This window comes from Camelina sativa, chromosome 5 (genome assembly GCF_030686135.1).
Source record: "Camelina sativa cultivar CO46 ecotype springtype chromosome 5, ASM3068613v1".
Classification (NCBI taxonomy): domain Eukaryota; kingdom Viridiplantae; phylum Streptophyta; class Magnoliopsida; order Brassicales; family Brassicaceae; genus Camelina; species Camelina sativa.
In genome coordinates, this window is record NC_141884.1 from 18,676,209 (window position 1) to 18,690,334 (window position 14,126).

The window sequence follows — 14,126 nt, forward strand, 5'->3', positions numbered from 1 at the left end:
TCTAGTCGCTGAAAGCTCTATAATTCAGATTAAAGGTTTATTAATATTGGGTTTAATTAGGGTTTCGTAAAAAAATGGATAGGATGAACGGTCTATCAGATGACATTATATGCCACACACTATCTTTCCTTGGGATCAAAGAGTCTGCTCTAACGTCTATCCTCTCAAAGCGATGGCGTAATCTGTTTGCCTTCACACCGAATCTTCACTTTGATGATCGTGAAGTTGGTAGTGGACAAAGTTTCATTGATCTTATTGATAGATTATTGGTAGTGTCTGGAAACTTTCCCTTAAAGAAAAGTCTCAATAAAATGTCGTAAGAGTATTATTAACTTGGAAGTCTCGGATCATGTCACCCGATGGATGAAACGGGCGCTTAACCGTGGTGTCTTAGATATTAATATAGACATAATCACTTCTGGAGAAGTGATTTTAGTGCCTCTTGAGATCTTTACTAGCAAGACAATGGTTGAGCTGAAACTAGGAAAATTATTTTATGCAATGAGTCCTGAGGTTGTTAATCTTCCATCACTTAAGACTCTCTATCTTGATACGGTTTGTTTTCATAGTAGTTTTTCTTTGGATGAACAATATAATAATTGACTATACTTTGATGACTATTGACTAGTTGATTTTTTTTTTTAACTTTGTTTTGATCAGATGCTCTATCATTTCCGTGAAGCAATCCCAGTGTTCAGCAACCTGATTCGTTTAACTATTACAACTCATTTTTATAGCTACCATTGGAAATATTTTTCCAATATTTGTAAAAAAATCTCCATATCTACATACTCTCATCATCAAGGTATAACCGAAACCCCAAATGTTTTATTGGACAAACTCAAATCTCTAATTTTCCCTCTTGTTTCAGGGTCCATTGCCCGTTTATAATTTTGAATGAGAATATGGATCATGTCCTCTGAAAGTATTGGAGATAACTGAGTACGGAGGAACAATTGCGGAGCTAGAGAAAATGAAACATTTCCTAGAGAAACTGTCAAGTCTTGAGCTCGTCAAAGTCTGTGCTTGTGCAATAAACGACAAGGAAAAGGATCGAATCACCAAAGATCTGCTAATGGTTCCTAGATCGTCCAAGTGCAATATCAAGATCAAGTTTATGAGAAAACTAAACAACTTAATTTGTAGCCATATATACTCTTAGTTGCCAGGTGACAAATGGTAGATGGATTATAATATGCTAGTCAACCAACTCTATCTAAATCCAACTCCCACTATACTTGGATGTACATAACGGATTATAGTTCGTATAGTCAATATATCCATCTCTGATGTTTTGAAGCACATTATTCAAAGTTTCAAACTTGATGTTTTTTCGAATTATTCATAAAACTGCTAACGACTCTCCCTGCATATAAAATGTTTGGTCGAAGTACATAAGAGACAATAGCATAAGTACTTAACCATATTTTAGGCCAACTCGAAACAACATTATTGATGTTTCCTAGTAAGAGGTGAGGTGAAAGACCTATACGACTCACTGTGTTTCCACATCTCAATCATCATTTGGAATATAACAACGTGAATGTGTTCATTTTGAAAGGCTGTAAACTTGCTAGCCCTTCTTATAATGTACCAGCAGACACAACCTTCATTGATGTTCAGTAACTAACAACTTTAACGAGTAATTGAGTACCCCAAGAAAACATTTTCTTTTGAGTAAATTGTGAACCTTAATGTACATTTGGTCCTGCATATGTCTAGTGTAACAAGAAGACTTGTCCAGAATCACTCTTAACTCTTTTGAATGTCCAAGTTTTATTTCTGCAACTTCCCTTGTAACACTAACAACAATCAGAAAGATCCTTGGACCAAAAAGATAATTATTTCTCGTTATTGTTAACAAACTAACTCATATTCCCCCAAAAAAAAAGAAAAACATTGCAGATAAATGGGGATGACAAATGTGCAAAAAGATAAATATGCCATTGTGATGATAAGATGTTGTGTTTATGATTACACCATGAGACCCTCCGGAGCAGCAGCAGCAGGAGCCTTGGGTTTTGGTTTGTCGACAACAATGGCCTGAGTGGTCAGTACCATTCCTGCTACGGAAGCAGCGTTCTGTAGAGCACATCTTGTCACTTTTGCGGGATCAATCACTCCAGCTTCCAACAGATTCTCGTATGTATCAGTCATCGCGTTGTACCCAAGCTCCCATTCACTGAACATAATCTTTTCAACAACAACCTCTCCTTCGATTCCAGCATTCTGTGCAATAAGTGCAGCTGGTGCCACCAATGCCTGAACTCAAAACATTAAACCCATATAAGATTAACAGTCACAATTCATCACAGAACTAGAAAAATCAAATGCTCAAAGTTATGAATCTTACCTTTTGTACTATATCAGCTCCCAAACGTTCATCAGCATCTTCGAACGTCTCCTTAATGGCGGGAATAGCAGTGGAGAGATGGACCAAAGTAGCACCACCACCTGGAACTATACCTTCTTCAATAGCAGCAAATGTTGCGTTCTTTGCATCCTCGATACGGAGCTTACGGTCTTCAAGCTCAGTTTCGGTTGCTGCTCCGACTTTAATGACAGCAACACCACCAGATAGCTTAGCGATTCTCTCAGCGAGCTTCTCTGAGTCATATACTGAATCAGTCTCGAATAACTCTTTCTTCAGCTGAGCAATCCGAGCTTGTAATTCATCCTTGGAAGCTGCATCTGCAATGAGGGTAGTCGAGTCTTTGCTAATCGTCACTTTACGGGCAATACCTAACTGATCTATGGTTGCATTTTCAACCAGCAAGCTCATGTCACTGGCTAGGTACTCAGCTCCTGAAGAACATACAAAAAAGATACAAACTTTAGAGCACAACAGAGAGAAGATAAAAATAAAAGTAAACCCAAGTGAACTCTGCATTTACCTGTCAGGATTGCAATATCTTGAAGCATGGCTTTTCTTCTTTCTCCAAATCCTGGAGCTTTAACGGCAACGACATTGAGGACACCACGGAGCTTGTTCACGACAAGGGTAGCTAAGGCTTCACCAGTAACATCCTCTGCAATAATCAACAACGGAGCTCGAAGCTGAGTGGTCTTCTCTAGAATAGGGATGATGTCTTTGATTGCAGTGATCTTCTGATCAGTGATCAAAACCCTAGCGTTCTCAAACTCAGCTAGTAGTTTCTCAGGGTTTGTAACAAACTGAGGCGAGATGTAACCTCTGTCAATCTGTTATTCAAGGTAAAATAGTCAAGTTAGCCATTGATAAATCAAATCAGAGTTGAAGAGAATCAACAGAGATAAAAAAACTCTTACCTCCATCCCTTCTTCAACTTCGACTGTGGTCTCAAAAGAGGATGAAGATTCAATGGACAAAACACCATCAGGTCCAACTTTGTCAATGGCATCAGCAATCATTGACCCTATAAGATCATCATTTCCAGCAGAGATAGAAGCAACAGCTGAAAAAAAAACGGAACAGATTGATTAGTAAACGCAATCAACATTGGTGCATCACAAGGAAGGTCACTGCAAAAGTTAGTACCTTTGATGTCATCACGACCTTTCACAGGCCTAGCTTTCTTCTGAAGCTCTTCGATAAGACCTAGCACAGTCTTATCAATTCCCCTCTTGAGGGAAACGGGATTCGCACCAGATGTGACGCTCAACAATCCGTGTTTGATTATCTCCCGAGCAAGGATAGAGGCAGTGGTTGTCCCATCACCAGCTGAGTCATTAGTCTTACTTGCAACCTACCACATGACAACAACACCAAATTACCACACCGCAGAAAAAGTATTAACAAAGACAATAACAAAGCTACATGCTCTCTCACACCAACCTCACGAATAAGAGCTGCACCAGCGTTTTCCATGGCATCAGGTAACTCAATCGCCCTTGCAATGGTCACTCCATCATTCACCACCTTAGGACTTCCAAATTCATCCAACACAACATTCCTCCCTTAAGAAATAACAAATGAAAACATCAAGATAAGTCAAAAGAGAGATTAAACACACATATGGAGATTGTAAATATGTAAAGGAGCTAATTATAAATAAATCATACCCCTAGGGCCAAGAGTGAGACCAACACAATCAGCAAGCTTATCAATACCAGCTTGAAGAGCAGCTCTAGAGTGCTGGTCAAAAGCAATTTCCTTTACATTTGCTCTAACACTAAAACGTCTGTTTGGCCTCTTGTTGTAGCTTACTCTCTGACCTTGCTGCTGACTTCCTCCTCCCAACTTACTCTGCACACACACACACAAAATGAATAAAGCAGATTCCTTTACATCAATCTCAATCAATTTCATCTATTTCCCAAACCAAATTCACCATTTTCTCACCAACCCAGAAACCAAAAAGCGAAAAGCGATTGAAAACAGAACAAAGTAAAGACCATATCCAACTGAAAGAAATAAAATTTCTTGACAAACCCATAAACCAAGTAGAGTAAGAACAAAGTAAAAGGGTCAAATCCAATTATAACAAGTAGTGGAAGCTAATTCAATTTCTTATCTAGTAAGTAGTGATAAAAAAAAAAAAAGGAACAAACTTTTCAACCTGACGGGAAGAACAGAGGACGGAGGCTGAAGAGAGAGCGTTAGCAGACGCCATTTTTTCAGAACAAAAGCAGCGAGCTTTTTTTTTTTTTTCTTTTTGTAGAGGAACGTTCTGGATTGGTGTGGATAAGGAAGTGGTTAGTGCAAACGAATAGTGTGAGAGAGGGAGAGAGGGTTAGGGTTTATTAGATAAAATGATGGAGTTGGAGAGTAGCTGAGAAAAAGGATCCAGAAGATTCTCGTAAAGAGACAGAACCGTTGATTTAGAAAAAAAGGCTTTTCACCTACTTTGATTCTTTTTCTATGGGCCTTTTTGGTTTTACTGTTTATGGCCCAAAACGAGAAACAGTATTCTGTATTCAAGACTTTGTGTATAGATCCTTTTTGTGTGTTTCCAAATGTCGTACTCTTTGCAGGCGAAACAATAAATTGCAATTTAGAAAAACAAGAAAAAACAATAATTAGTGGTTTCATATTATTTATTACAATTTGTATAATTCTATAAAATATTTTATCAATAATCTATGTTACATACTATTTTTTAATTTTACTATTTAAAACGCTTTATCCCATTTGAACATCGTTTTTTGTCAACACTCTTTCAACAGTTTGATATTTTTGATCTTTTTTCATCAACTAAAATTCCCCAAAAAAACACTAACTATTTAATATTTGCCAGAAAAAAACATGAACTTATTTCGTTGTCAGAAAAATGCGTAGACTATTTTTAGTTGATAAAAAATACACAAACTATTATTTTTTTCCATTTTCTCCTCCTCTCCGTTACAACGGTTAACGGTATTGTGACGGCGTTACTATTTTGAAAAAAGTTCCAGAAAAAAACACTAACTATTTATTTTTTGCCAGAAAAATACATGATTTTTTTTTCTTTGCCTGAAAAATACATAATTTTTCATTTCTTATTTTTCCACTAACAATGTTAGAGATCATAACTTTCTCTATTCTCTTGAACTTCATACAAGTTTTCACTACTATTTATTATAACTAAATTCAAGAACAAAAATACATAATTAGGTTAATCGATTTCCAAATTTCTCAATTAGTATTGTTTTTGCATAAATAAATGGTGAATCTGGTTAGGTTACAAGAGTTGATGTCCCACAAAATGGCTATAATCTACAATCTCGATCAAGTTTGCGTACACCAGCCCATTTAATGATTTACACTGGCTATAAGCATCACTAAAGGTACCAAACTAAAGAGATGAATATTTTTTGAAATGTATACAAAAGGTCTACAAAGGTGGAGATATCATAAAATTTTAAAGAAGTGTTGATGAAGTTTCAAAATTTGTAAAGTCAGTATAAATCCAAAAACAACACTAATTGAGAAATTTGGAAATCGATTAATCTAATTGTGTATTTTTGTTCTTGAATTTAATTATCCTAAATAGTAGTGAAAACTTGAATGAAGTTCAAGAGAGTAGAGAAAGTTATGGGTTATGATCTCTAACATTGTTAATGGAAAAATCAGAAATGAAATTTATGTATTTTTCAGACAAAAAAAAAAGTTCATGTATTTTTCTGGCAAAAAATAAATAGTTTGTGTTTTTTTCTGGAACTTTTTTCAAAAATAGTAACGCTGTCACAATACCATTAACGGTTGTAACGGAGACGAGGAGAAACTGGAAAAAAATAATAGTTCGTGTATTTTTTATCAACTACTCCCTCTGTTTCAAAATATAGGATGTTTTAGTAGAAACACACATATTAAAAAAAAGTTACTTTTAAAAAGTTTAACCAATCATATTCAAAACTGCATAATATAAAATATAAAATTAATCTAAAAGTTGCATAGAAAGTTGGAAACATCCCATATTATGAAACAAAAATAATCTTCTAAATATCCTATATTATGAAACGGAGGAAGTAAAAAATAGTCTGCGTATTTTTCTTGCAACAAAAAAAGTTCATGTTTTTTTCTGGCAAATATTAAATAGTTGGTGTTTTTTTTTGAATTTTTCCCTAATATAAAGTAATCATGATATGCAAGCAGACCAATTTGATCTTTGATCAGCTTATCCGATATGTTTTCTCCTATCAAAGCCTTCATAAAACTCGTATTGAAACTTAAAGATAACACTTGCTAATTTTTCCAATGAGAGATTAGACTCTTGTTGCCGGTTTGAGTGGGATCCGTCGGGTTAGAACTTTAGTTAATTTTGATCCCTAACTACAATATGAATACATATAATTTATTTCAAAATCTTTTCATATCAGATAACCTATAGTCTGTACAATTTCATTTCTAAATCATTTTAAATCGGGAAAAAGAAGATAATTTTTGTTGTTTGTTGTTCACCTTTCATCTAGTTATAGCTTCTTGTTGTACTCAATACGCATCAATCAAATACCATGCATTAAACTAGTCTTCATGAAAGTTACGGGGGTCGTGTCTCCTAAAAGCAAAGTTAGGAAGAGAGATATAATCTGACAAAAGTGCCAGTTTCAACTCTGAAGCGTCAATCAAATAAATAGTAGTATCAGTTTGGCGTTGGATTTGATTTGATTTGAGTGAATTGACCAAATAAACGCACTTAATTAATATAAAAACATGTAAAAACTTAAAAGTAAGTAGCGTAAAACAAAAATTACAAATAGGGAGGTCTACTTGTATTCTTCCTCAGTAAGTAACGACGTCAAAAAATGCAGCTTACCGATATGATGACGTCCATATCTTTAGTGGAAACTGTGCTACAGAATTGACTGCCAATATGTACTATCACTATGTTTGTACTATTTAGAAAACTATGAGTAAACTAACAGTTGTCCGATGTAAATTATAAAGCATGACAACAAAAAGAGTAAATAAATAACACTCTTTTTTTTCTAGTAAAAGTCTAGTGGCTAGTGTTATGGTCCGAAACGAAGCAGTTTCGTAGACTACTAATTGAGCAAAGAGTTGGGATATGCAGCTAGATAGAACAAGCAACACAGAAATGTGAAAACATAGTAGTAACTTCTTGTTTTGATAGTAAGTTGCATATGCGTAGTTTCGGAGAATATGTCATACTCCCTCCGTTCATAAAAGATTGATGTTTTGAAGATTTTACAATTTTTAAGAAAATAATGACTATTGATTTTAAAATACATCATTTCTCTCACTAAAAATATATTATATAATTTTAGACCAGTAACAATTTAGAAATTTCAATAATTATTTTTAAAGTTTACAAAATATTAACTTGAATTATACCAAATAAAGTTTACAAATAAATATACCAAAACATCAATTTAGTAGGAACATCAACTTAAATATGAAAAAAATAAAGTTTAGAACTTTAAAAAAAAAAAAAAAATTATCAAATTAAAAAGAAAAGGTAAGTGTATGAAATGAATATATATTTTAACCATGATATAGAATATAGACCACCATATAACGATTAAATAATATATAGAATTATAAGTTTTTCTTTAAATATTAAAACTTTTAAATATAAAAAATCGGAAAAGATAATTATATTGTTGATAGATTTAAAATTTTATTGCATGTTTTAATTTATAATACTCTATTTTATTTTGGATCTTCTGATACATGTAATATCATGTTTATGAATATAAGTATAAAAACAATTCTAGGAGAAAAACGACAAAGTAGATAATTAATAATTAAGTAGCACCGTGTACTAAATAGACGGATAAAATCTACCTTAATACGTTAAGAAAAACCATTACAGATTCTACAGCTTTACGCAATCACTATTCTTTCTCCTGTCTCTCTCTCTCTCTCTCTCCGGCGTCCGTTCACATACATTTCTAAACTCATCACAGGAGCTCCGGACGAGTTTGCCGGCCACCTTCCGATCGGTATGTGTTCTCTCTTGTCTTCTGAGATCTGTCTTGTCTTTATAACTTCCACTTGCCTTTTTTCATTTTATTGTTTTCTCCTCGCTAGTAGTATATATATATATATAGTGTTTGTTTTGCTTAAATGTTCCAAATTGAAATCTTGACGATTATAATTTCTGTAACCAAATCTAATTAAATCCGACTATTCTCTAACACCTTTTTTTTTTCCTTTTCTTTTTTCTTGTTCTTCTTCTTCTTCTTCTTTTGTTCTTGAAGTTTGCTAGGGTTTAAATACAAAAAAAGAATTCATTTTTTAGGTGATTTCACTTCGTTTATCTTTCATTTCGTGTTTTGTTAGTTTTGCACCTGAAAATCAACTAATTAGGGTCGTCTCCTGTTTTGCTGTTGTTGCTCATGTGTATATAAAAATTAATGTATATATTATGTCACATGAATCTTTATGTTGATCATGTAAACTGGGTTTGTGGATTTTTATGTTTATGTAGATGAATCATGTTAGTGTATATAAGAATTTCATTTTGCGTTTAATTTATTTGAGCTGTCTAGTGATGATTTTATTCGTATGACAACAAACAATACCTTCTTCCAATTTTATAAGTTTAATTATGTAATTAATTAGCTTATATGTTACTCATGCATGTTTGTTGTTATGGCAGAATATCGAAGTTAATTTTAAAGAGACGGATATGATAAAACCAGAGTCGCATGTAGTACAACAAATCCGGAGAGATAAGTTTAGAGCTGAGCATATGAATGATTTCCCCAACACTTGGGATCATCATCAGCATCAGAACATCAGAATTCCCAACAACCTTGATTTGATTGGTATCTTGCAGAACCAGATCATATCCGTACCGGTTCAAACCGATTTGTATCAAGATTCTACCACAACCTTCATGAACATGCCACAGTCTATACATCGAGACCCACAAGGCTCTGGTAGTTGGAGAAGCAGTGATCTGTCACAACCGAGTTCCTTAAATTGTTCGGAGGTGAATTACGGGTATGATCAGGCTGGTATTAGGCCAAGCAATGTTGGAGATTTGTTTTCAAATCATTTCAGTTCTCGAAACCACTGTCCTCTCGACAATATTGCTCAGTCTAGCATGACATCAAGAAGTGAAGTTTCTTGTCTAAAGGATTGTGTACCCTTTCTTGGCCAAAACAATCTTCAGAATGTAGTCACAGTGGCTTGTTCGGGTACTGGTAACGAGGCTTCAAAGAGCAGTTATGATCGAGGTTCTCCATCTGGTAGTTACCGAGGAGAACTTTTGTTTCTCCCAAGTTTGGAGAAACAATCAGTTCCGCATAATGCAAGCCAATGGAACCACGAGCCGAGTTGTAAAAAACCAGTAAACATTTCTGCCTCTTCTCATACTAATAAGAGAGGCTTTTCACTCTCACTTTCGTCTGAAGTAACCCCATTTAGAAACGGTGGAAATGCGACTGTTTCGTCTACAATGAACATCCACGGAGATTTAGGTCCGCTCGGCCCTTTTACGGGATATGCATCTATTCTAAAGAGCTCGAGGTACTTGGAGCCAGCTCAAAAGATGTTAGAAGAATTTTGTATCTCTTATGCTCTAAAAGAAATTAGTGGACTCGAATCTACTTCCATGGATGATGATGACTTGTCGGAAATGTTAACTTCGACGAATCACGCGGTTGATGGTTTTAGTAGTTCTTCTGAGCAAATAGAGCCCAAGAATAGACTAAAGAGAGCAAAGCTTCTCTTTCTAGAAGAAGAGGTTTGTTAATTATTATTCTTACGCAGTTATGCTTATAACATATATATATATATAGAGATTTTATTACGAAACTAACTAGCTTGATATTGAAAAGGTTTGCAAGGGGTACAAATTATACAACCATCAGTTGCAAACAGTTGTGTCTTCCTTCGATTCAGTGGCTGGTCTAAACACTGCAGCACCGTTTATCTCTTTGGCTCTCAAACGGATTTTTAGAAGTTTCAAGGCCCTTAAAGCCGCAATCTCTGAACAGTTGAAGCAAATCTCAAGTCAATACTCATCAGGCGACGACAACAACATATTCCAAAAGCAACAAAGATCTTTGATTGGTAACATTTTCGGGTTCGAATCTCCGCAACAGCATATCTGGAGGCCTCAAAGGGGATTGCCGGAACGCGCAGTGGCTGTTCTTAGAGCATGGCTCTTTGACCATTTTCTTCATCCGTTAAGTGTCACAATGTTTTGATGGGATTTTGATTTTTATTTGATGTGATGTTTTGATATGATTTCTCACATCCTTTATTGATAATACTGTTATTAGGTACCCCACTGATTCTGATAAGCAGATGCTAGCCACTCAAACCAGTCTCTCTCGTAACCAGGTACGCTCAATTATGTTATACTTTGTTTGCTCAAGTTTTAAATGTGCTTGTCTCTTGAATTATTGCTCTTTGGCCGGTCCTATTTTCTCTTATTGATTTAAAGGTATGATGATGGGACAATAACCTAAAGTATAACGAAATTTTTACTGTTAATAATAGTAATCTTATCTTACCTATATAAGAAAAGCATAAAGAAACGTAATCTATATTTACAGAAGCAATGAAGAATCTTAGTAAAACTCTTTGTAGGTTTTGGTATTTGACATGAATTGTTGACTTTCGCTATGTGTTCTGTTTTTGTTTTTCAGGTATCAAATTGGTTCATAAATGCGCGTGTGCGATTATGGAAACCTATGGTGGAGGAAATACACATGCTTGAGACCAAAGTCATTAAAAATACGGATTCTACTTACAACATGGAGCCATCAAATGGGCCGAATACTTGTAGTAGTCCGAGCCGTAAGCAAACGTTAATGGACCTACCCGGAACAAAACGGCCGAGGTTAGACTACGTGTGTGACATGAACATGATGGAGTTCAATACCGGGCTAGGGAACGTGTCACTCACGTTAGGGCTTAGGCGTGGTGTGGACAATGTAATCCAAACGCAGACGCAGGATCCTCAGTTTGGAACTGGAGGTCAGATGTTTCATGACTTTGTTGGTTGAAACTTGTTTGTTTTTGTTTCACCTATGTGTTTTGGGTCCAAAGTTAACGACTGCAGGTAGACAAAACAAGGTTGTCTTGACTCTGAAAATGGTAAACGTTGTACCTCTTAACTTAAGGCAAAAGAGTAGTCTGATCACCTTTTGGTTATCTCCTTTTGTTTTTGTCGTCAAGTTATCTTCTTTATGATATATCTATATTTGATTAATTACTATCAAGTTCCAATGATGTCGAAAAAACAAAGGGAAAAAAAACTCATCCATTGTGATAACCAAAAATTTCCTATATACAGTTCATGAGAACTGATTTCTAATGGAAGTTGTATTTATAAGCTAAAGCATTGAAACCTGTAAATAATACTAGTCAGCTAGAATATAAATTACCAATTGGTTACCAATTACCAATTGTGAATTTCACAAACTTTTAGTATAAGATTTTTGGCGTCAAAAACTGATCACATAATTTTAACTCAAGATAGTGTTTGCGATACAATTATCATGGTTGTGTGATTTATTTTTTTCCGTCAAATTATGAATTTTGCAGTTTGTACCAAATCGTGATTCAACAATTTTGATACAAAAATCATCATTGTACGATTTTTTTTTTTTGGCGTTGAATTCCTATGTCGTATATAACACAATCATGATTCAAAAATCTCAGTTTTAGGATTAAAACAGAAAATTTTGATTTCAATTTAGTGACTTAGATTTATTAACAGTTTTGTACATAAAAAAGGAAGATAATTTGTGTATGATGCAGCTATTGAGTATTGACAAATGATACCTTGTCTTTGTAAAAAAAAAAAAAAAAAAAAGCTATTGACAAGTACTAAAGATATACAAACATATATGCCATATTGGCTCGAGATGACATGAGATTAGTTTCTCATCAGTTTGAGTCGCAACAGCTTTCAAGAAGTTTCCACGGGAGAGACATGAAGACCATCGTTGGAGATTTCAAAGGGTCCTACGCATTTGACTCATATGTTTGTTAAAGTGCATCCATTTCGGTTTCGCACTTTCATTGTAAGTAAAAGGTTTAAACGGTTAAATCTCTTTTACTAATATGCTAGTTTTTAATACTAAATGCTTGGTTTATAACAAAGCGATATTGAATTTTGATGTTATTATCGAAACAATGCGGTGAAAGAAGGATCAAAGTGAAAGAAGAAGGTAAACGCCACAAAAGCTCTTGTTGATCAACGTAGGATGAAGTTTGGGTGAGCCTCCGATCATTGTTGGCAATCCTCATTGGGTAAAGATCAGCACCAATAGTTGACTTCTCGATTGTAGGATTAGTCGCTTATTTCTGATATAAATGTTGATTTCTTATCTATAAAGATAAAAAATTAAAGTCATTGGACACAAAATATAATGCCAAGGTATGAAATTTCTAAAAAATTATATAGTACATAAACTATTATACAATAGATTATGGTTATTGGTATAAACTATAAATAAAAGAAAAACACTTTTGGAAGGCAGTGCTTCTGGGATCTAGATGTTTCAGCTTCGGGAAGTTGGATTTGGAGGGGGATTTGTAAATTAAGAGCTCTGGCTAGGCCTTATATTGTGTGTGAAGTGAGCTCTGGAACTACTTGTAAGTTTTGGACCGACAACTGGACTTCCTTGGAACCCTTTTTAGACATCACATGTGATGCTGGACCGAGAGTATCGGGTTTGCCACTCGACTCGGTGGTTGCCAGTGCTATAAGAGATGGACAATGGTGGATTACACATAGTCGTACTCGAAATCCAGTTGTTCAACTGATTAAGGCTTGCCTCCCTCCTGTTTCTGTTGTTAACCTACAGGATGATGCAAGTGAGGATTCTTATCTCTGGAAAATTGGAGAAGTGGCGCCTTCAAACAAGTTTTCAACGGCTGCAACATGGGCTCACCTCCATCCTCAAGGAAGCAAAGTGGAATGGTATGAGGCGGTTTGGTTCAAGGGTAGGATCCCCAAACATGCTTTCATTGCTTGGCTTAACTCTCGGCACAGACTTCTTACCCGCGACCGGTTGATTTCTTGAGGATTAAATGTTCCTCCAAACTGTCTCTTATGCAATACTCATGTTGAATCCCGCCAACACCTCTTCTTTGACTGCTCCTTTGCGGATGAAGTGTGGTACTCTTTCACTAGCAAAGCTCAGGTATCGCCTCCAACTAACTTTGATGATGGGGTCAAATGGCTAAAGAATCCGTGTAGGGACAAGAACACTGCCTGGATTATCCGCCTTGCGTATCAAGCATCAGTCTATATGATATGGAAGGAGCGTAACTCGCGCCTCCACACCTCCACTGCTAGACCAGCCTCGAGTATTATCTCAAAAATTAAGAGCTTACTCAGATCACATCTCGGTACATTAACTCTCAAGTAAAGGAATGTTCTCCCGGGCGACACTCTTTTGGTCACTTGGTTTAGAATTTTTCTTTAGTCTGTAACTCGCTACAGGAGGCACTGGTTGTATTTTACCATTAATATGGAATGAAAAGGTATGTGTTAAAGAAAAAAAAAACACTTAATAATATATCAAAATGTTATTTTAGGTTTAAACTTTAAAGAGATTGGGCAATTCTCATAAATAATCTATTAAATCTCGACATGTATATGCTTATAATATCGAACTGGAAGTACATGACACAATCTATTCTGACAACTAGATTAGGACCCGTGATAGAACACGGGTTAAATTTTTTTTTTTTTATAATATAATTTTAGAATAAAATATAATTTATATGATTA

The 14,126-nt window shown here is 35.1% G+C and overlaps 2 protein-coding genes and 1 pseudogene across 2 annotated transcripts; 2 read left to right on the top strand and 1 right to left on the bottom strand.

Moving 5' to 3' along the window:
* Positions 1-74: 74 nt before the first annotated feature.
* LOC147943966 (F-box protein At4g22280 pseudogene) lies at positions 75-1,162 on the top strand (annotated as a pseudogene).
* A 648-nt stretch (positions 1,163-1,810) lies between these two features.
* On the bottom strand, positions 1,811-4,797 carry LOC147943967 (chaperonin 60 subunit alpha 1, chloroplastic-like). The gene is made up of 8 exons (XM_087450266.1): positions 4,539-4,797; positions 4,042-4,225; positions 3,815-3,936; positions 3,518-3,725; positions 3,289-3,434; positions 2,895-3,201; positions 2,354-2,805; positions 1,811-2,262 (listed from the first exon to the last, which is right to left on the bottom strand). Exons 1-8 carry the CDS (start codon positions 4,590-4,592, stop codon positions 1,975-1,977), a joined length of 1,761 nt encoding a protein of 586 aa, XP_087306392.1. The 5' UTR covers positions 4,593-4,797; the 3' UTR covers positions 1,811-1,974.
* A 3,356-nt stretch (positions 4,798-8,153) lies between these two features.
* Positions 8,154-11,533, top strand: LOC104786927 (BEL1-like homeodomain protein 8). The gene is made up of 5 exons (XM_010512404.2): positions 8,154-8,364; positions 9,024-10,115; positions 10,210-10,559; positions 10,657-10,717; positions 11,026-11,533. Exons 2-5 carry the CDS (start codon positions 9,054-9,056, stop codon positions 11,383-11,385), a joined length of 1,833 nt encoding a protein of 610 aa, XP_010510706.1. The 5' UTR covers positions 8,154-8,364; positions 9,024-9,053; the 3' UTR covers positions 11,386-11,533.
* Positions 11,534-14,126: the final 2,593 nt, after the last annotated feature.